This window comes from Myotis brandtii, unplaced genomic scaffold (genome assembly GCF_000412655.1).
Source record: "Myotis brandtii unplaced genomic scaffold, ASM41265v1 scaffold6850, whole genome shotgun sequence".
Classification (NCBI taxonomy): domain Eukaryota; kingdom Metazoa; phylum Chordata; class Mammalia; order Chiroptera; family Vespertilionidae; genus Myotis; species Myotis brandtii.
Window position 1 is genome coordinate 1,490 of NW_005370680.1, and position 5,924 is coordinate 7,413.

Genomic DNA, 5,924 nt, shown 5'->3' on the forward strand with positions numbered 1-5,924 from the left:
GGGATCCCATCCTCTGGGCTGCTGAGTGTCCCTTTCACAGTGACCAGTGCCTATGTGCCCCCAAAGGCCACCACCCAATGCCTACTTCAGTGGTGCCAACTCCCCTATGTCCTTGGGGTCATGCTGGGCAGGAGTGCAGGGGCACGAGGCACCATGTTCACACCTCCCTCAGCTCCTGCTCCCTGCAGTTCCTGGATCGCCCGATGCTGATTGTGGCTTGAGAAGGAAAAGCATGGCTGGGCCAGCAGAATGCTCTGCACTGCTGACCCTGGGACCTGGCACGCTGGCTGCACTAGGGAGCAGGGGCAGAGGTGGACAGAGGCCCTGCTGAGAGAGGTGGTCAGTTATGCTGGGGGCCAAAGGGAGGGAACCCTCCTGGCACATTCTTGGATAAGTCCCCGCATGGAGAACCCACAATTATATTCACCTAGAAGCTTTGACAGCATAAGTAGCCAAAGAAAAGCAGGAAACAGGTTTTATCTGGGCAAAAGAGACACTTTATTGTTTCCTTTGGTTTCTGGAGGCCTCAGGCTGGGCTGGACTCACTGTCCTCCCCCACCAGAACAGAGTGGGGCTCCGTGGCTATTATCATGGTAGTCCACAGCTAGGACTCCCAACACCGACAGAAACTCAATAAAGGAGATCTTCTTATCCATGTTCTTGTCCTTGTTCTCAAAGATATCGCCCAATGTGGTAGTCCGTGGCTATGACTCCCAACACCGACAGAAACTCAGAAAACTCGATCTTCTTATCGTGATTCTTGTCCTCGTCCTCAAAGATATGGGCCAAGAAATGTTTGCCCTTTTTTTCCTGTGGAAAACATAAATTCAGTTTCAAAAGTGTTATGAATAGAACAGGAGGAGGAGGCAAAAAGGGGGAGAGAAGCATCTGTGGCCCCACAGGTGTAGCTGGTGTGTACCAGCTGAGGGCATCTGGGAATGAGAGGGACATTAGCACTATCCAGCAATTCACTGAGAAATTTGCCTTGGATCAAGTATCAGCATGAAAGAGAGACCTAGTGGTGGTGGGCAGACTCAGCCCAGATCCTCAATGATCAATGAGGTGGTGGTTCGGTGGTCTTTAGACCCAGACCTGCTCCTCGGACCCACTTCCAGAACCCCATCTACCTAAGTTCTACCCAGAAACTAGAGATAGGCCCTACCCCTTATGTCTTCATTCCTAACCCTCCTCTCCTATCTCCTATTTGCCTTCCTCAATCTTCCATGCTCAGTGCCCTCTTTTGCTCACCTACTCTCTGTGTCACTTAGCAACCTCTCTTTTTGTAATCAGTTCAGTATATTCTAACTGTCAGACTAAATCAGCTCTATGGATGAGCTCTTTCATTGTAATGAAAGGTGTTAAATTTTATCAGCCATGGGATGTCTATCACCTTCCCTTGGATCTCAGAGAACCTAATGGCGGCTTCTGGAGGCAGAGCCTGAGCCTATGGGCTTCAATCTCCTGGATGGAGAGTGACAAGTGGGAGGGGACCCATTCTTTACTCTCCTATTTCACCACCTGATAACTACCCTTGATCTCCAGATGCCTTTACACTTGGCCACATGTATCATCTCTTTCATCCTGATAATAAGTCAGGAGAGTCCTCTTAGGCCTTTTTGCAGATGAGAATATTGAGGATCAGAGAATGGGATTGACTGGTCCAAAGTCCTCCCCTATGCCAGGGCCCAAGCAACCTGGAGAAGTCACCCAGACTCACACAAGCCTTGAGGAAGTTAGGGAAATTCTCCCTCAGCATCTTCAGCAGGCCCCGCTTGTCAATCTTGTCATCAGGTTTGGTGTATTTGTGGAACAGGACGATCAAGTCCATCACGGACTGTTCAACTGGAGTATGGCTCATCTTGGTTTTCAAGGAAGCTGCCAGAGAGAAAGACGGGGACCTTAGTTATCCTTCTCCCCAGGTGAGGGTCCCTAAGTCAGGAAAATGGGGTGGGAACTGAGGATCCAGTGAAGTGAGCCTCAGTTAGGAGCAGAAGGAGCTGTATCATCCTAGGAGGTAGGATGAGATGTTCATAAGGAGGATAGTGTGACCAAGGCTGGGGCCTGGACACATGCAGGTCAGGTCCCAGAGGAGGTAGAGAGAATAAAAAAACCCACTGTGGACAGAACGACAGGAGGCAGAAGCAGAGAGGGTAGGGGTCAACCACACGGAAAAGGACTGAAGTCTTTAGTTGGGACCTGAGCCAACTAAGGATGACTCCACTCTTCAAAGAACATCAAATCCATCTCCTCCAGGGTCATCATCAAGGTTGGAGTCACCGAGACAAAATAACTTCCTGACTAGTCTGGTCTGACCCACCCTGGGCTGCTCTTGGAACAAGATCCCAGAGGAGCCCATCCTGAACATAAAGCAAGTTCTAAATGAAATGGGCCCTGGAGGCTCCCAGCGGGGAGTGGAGTAGGATGGTGAGTGTGAACAGAGAAGCACAGCCCTGTCCTGAGTTCCCACGGAGGTTTTCCTGGACCATCCCCACCAGTGGGGAAAAAGGGACTGCTGAACAGAATTGGCATCATGTTTGAAATAAACAGAAATACCTGCCTCAGTTTTAGGCTAATGGGTAGAATGTGGGGAGATAGGCTCCTTCATATTACCTTTGTACCTCCCTGCTATCTGGAACCTCAAGGCTAGATCACATTTAAGTAAAGCGGTCTGACTTCCCAAAGCCAGTACCTCCATCAACAGTCTGGACTCCAAGCAGAGAAATGGGACAGTGCAGCCCTCACACTCAGACTTTTCCAAACTCTCAAGAAATGTGTATAGCTCCCATGTGTGGGCATCGAACAAAAACTGCCATTGTCTCCTGATATGGGAGAAAGATCCTCCCTGTTATGTCCCTAAGTGAAAACACATAAGGCCTTCTGTCATCTTGGCCAAGGTCTTAGCTGATTCCAGAGAGAAAAGAAGACAAGGAGCAGAGGAAGGTTCTTATACTGAGCTCCCACCGGGACATTTCAACAGAGTTGTCACAGAAGAACCAACAGAGCAATGGGAGCATCAGAACAGACATCTTGTTGTAGATAGACCCTTGGGACCAAGTGGGATCAAGTTGGATAGACCCATAACAGGCAGAGTTGAGAGTGGATACAGGTTCCTGAATCCGCTCCCATCACCGCTCTCCCTATTCCTGGACACAGAAGAACACCCTGGGCCCTGATGAACCCCCTGGCAAACAGTTAGGTGCAGACTTACCGGAGCTGAAGAGGTGTCACTGAGGAGAAGGTGAGTGTGCTGTGCATCTGGACAAGGACTGGTCCATTTATAAGGCTCAGTCTGGCTCCTCCTAGGCACTGGGAGCCCTTAGGCCATGTTCTTTCTCTGTTTCCTGGACCATTACCTGACTCAGGTGGGTGGGACACACCTAGGAGTGTGTGCTCATCATCTTCCAATAAAATCTTAGGCAACACCCAAGTGATTGCACTATTCTAGAGCATCATCCTCTGGGTAAGGAAACCTAGGGCTGGGTTAGGGTAGACAATGGATTGTCTTAAAAGCACAGGAATTGAGGTAGAGAACACTCGGTATCTGAACTTAATGAAGATGGGACTCTGAAAGGCAGCCTGGTCTCTGTTTGGGCATCACCCAGTCCTTCCACAAGTTTGTTCTGACATCTAACAAAAGTCTCTCCCGCGGTTTATAAGTCCATAACTTTACCACGCATCACCTTACCTGTCATGTTGATATTCCTCCTAAACCTTCAAAACCTTATGAGATGGTGCTGTTACCCTCATGTTGAGGACAGGGAATTGAGGGAGTAAGAGGTAAGCAAAGTTCCTATGTGCACCAGGCTGATAGACAGCAAGCTCAACATATGGTCCCAGAAAAGCCTGATTCAAAACCTCCCTCCTAACCCCACCACTTGTCCTCTGGGGTCACATCAGGGCCTGTGAACTCAAAGTCCAGGGGAGGGAGGAAGGGTCAGCTCACTCCCATGTTTATATGGTGTCCTCACTGAAATGCTAGGAGAGAAAGAGGTGCCATGACCCACAGTGACAGGTATTACACAGTGAATAGTACATCACCTACAGGTGAGGGAAGAGACAAGGTCAGAGTTCTGAGTTCTGGCGTTAGCCCCACACTCTTGAACTTCCCTTTGCAGCTCCAGGGGCTGCCTGATCCCATCAAAGAAGCCACTGTCTAGACTCAGGGATGGTGATCACCATGCAATGAGCCAGCAGGAAATTGGGCAATGTTGCTTCCCCTACCATGATGAGGCCTTCCTATGAATTCTTCAATGATGTCCCTCCTTCCCTTATGCAAAACAGTCTGCTTAGGAGTCAGTCAGGTGCAGGCGACAGGAGCTTGGAGGTTAGGATGAGGCCTGGGGACCTCTGGGGAACGGCCCTGCTGACTCACTGAGGAATCCTTGTTCCTGCTCTCTGCTTCCCATAGAAGATCCGGCCATGAGTGAGGGGACTGCTCAGGCCCTGGGCACCCTGGGACCAGGCCCATCACTGAGCCTGAGTTAGGCCCCCTCCAACCCCAATGCATTGGGCTTCCACACCTGGCTCTTCTGTCCCCAGTTATGTCCACATCTGCACCAGCACCAGCCCTCTCTGGTTCACTTATGTAATGTGTTCTCACCGCCACTAAAAGCCTGCTGTGAAGGATACACAGGAAACCTGGAGAGGGGGTCACTTGGAGCAGAGGAACTGAAATGTCATTCCCACATTCGCCCTGGTATAGCTTTTGAAATTTGAACAATGTCAAGATATTTCAAATTCATTTTTAACTTTTATATTTAAGTTTTGCTTTGTTCAGTGTTGGCCTCACTTTCAGAGTCTGAACTATGTATAGTCCTTGGCTTCCAGAATCTAAGCATCATTAATCTGTTGCAAGATATCTTATTCTTACTTATATACTTATATTACTTTAATCTTCATTACCATTCAATTTCCCTCAAAGAAAAATATAAGTTTTCTGATTTTTTTGTTTATTTTTATGCATGCTCACCAATGTAAATCGTTATTTTGGCCCGTGTTCTCTCCATGATTTTTTTAAACATATATTAATTATGCAGAAAATACAAGAAACCACAATACACAGCCTAATGAATCTTACACTTGTGACTGTCCCCCACGTCAATGAATAAAACATTGCCACTACCCGCACCAGCCTGCTTTCTCTCTTCTCAAAACCATCATCTGAACTTTTATGATAAGACCCTCTCTCTGTTTCATTTTCCACCTAAGCATACATTCCTGAACATTGCCATTTGCCCCTCTTTCAAATCTTACTTGAAAGGAAACGTATTCTATGTAATCTATTGTGTCTGCCTTATTTTTCTCAGTATTACATTCATAAGCCCTATGGTGTACTGTGTTTGTTCTTCATTGTAGTACTATACTATATATACCTTTATATGAATGTGACATAAGTTTTTTAAAATTCTACTTTAGATACCACATGCTCCTCACTTTGTCTTCTTTTTCAATGGTTTCCAGCTCAGGTTACCAGGGATTTTGACCTCAGACCTCACGTTCCTAGGGGAATCAGCCACCATGTTTGGTGAGGTATGTGGAAAGGGCCCAGGGCAGGCCCTGGTTATGAAAGTCTTGGGTATTTAAGGAATAAGTAGGGGATGAGCCCATGTTTCAGGGACCAACTTCAAAACATCCTTGTTTGTTGTCAGAGACATTAGTGTTTGCAACTATTGTGACTAACAGCCAAGTCCCACCCCAGCATCTCCATATCACTCACCACCACCAGAAAGGCTGTAGGTATCTTCAATTCCCTGAAACAAACGTTCTTTGGCAACAGGGACTACACATCCATGTCAGTCACTTGGAACCATGTCGCAAGCATTTACTGTTTATCCTGAGCCTCTCTTTCATTCATCCCAATGGATTCTGGACCCCAGCTGTCCTTGAGTGTTTGGAGCTGAGACCTGGACCATTTGTTCAAGGTA

General features: G+C 47.7%; 1 protein-coding gene across 1 annotated transcript; it reads right to left on the minus strand.

Moving 5' to 3' along the window:
* Positions 1-479: 479 nt before the first annotated feature.
* LOC102254548 (protein S100-A7) lies at positions 480-3,273 on the minus strand. Its single transcript, XM_014529525.1, has 3 exons — positions 3,209-3,273; positions 1,718-1,875; positions 480-810 (listed from the first exon to the last, which is right to left on the minus strand). Exons 2-3 carry the CDS (start codon positions 1,856-1,858, stop codon positions 673-675), a joined length of 279 nt encoding a protein of 92 aa, XP_014385011.1. The 5' UTR covers positions 1,859-1,875; positions 3,209-3,273; the 3' UTR covers positions 480-672.
* Between the last annotated feature and the right edge of the window lie 2,651 nt (positions 3,274-5,924).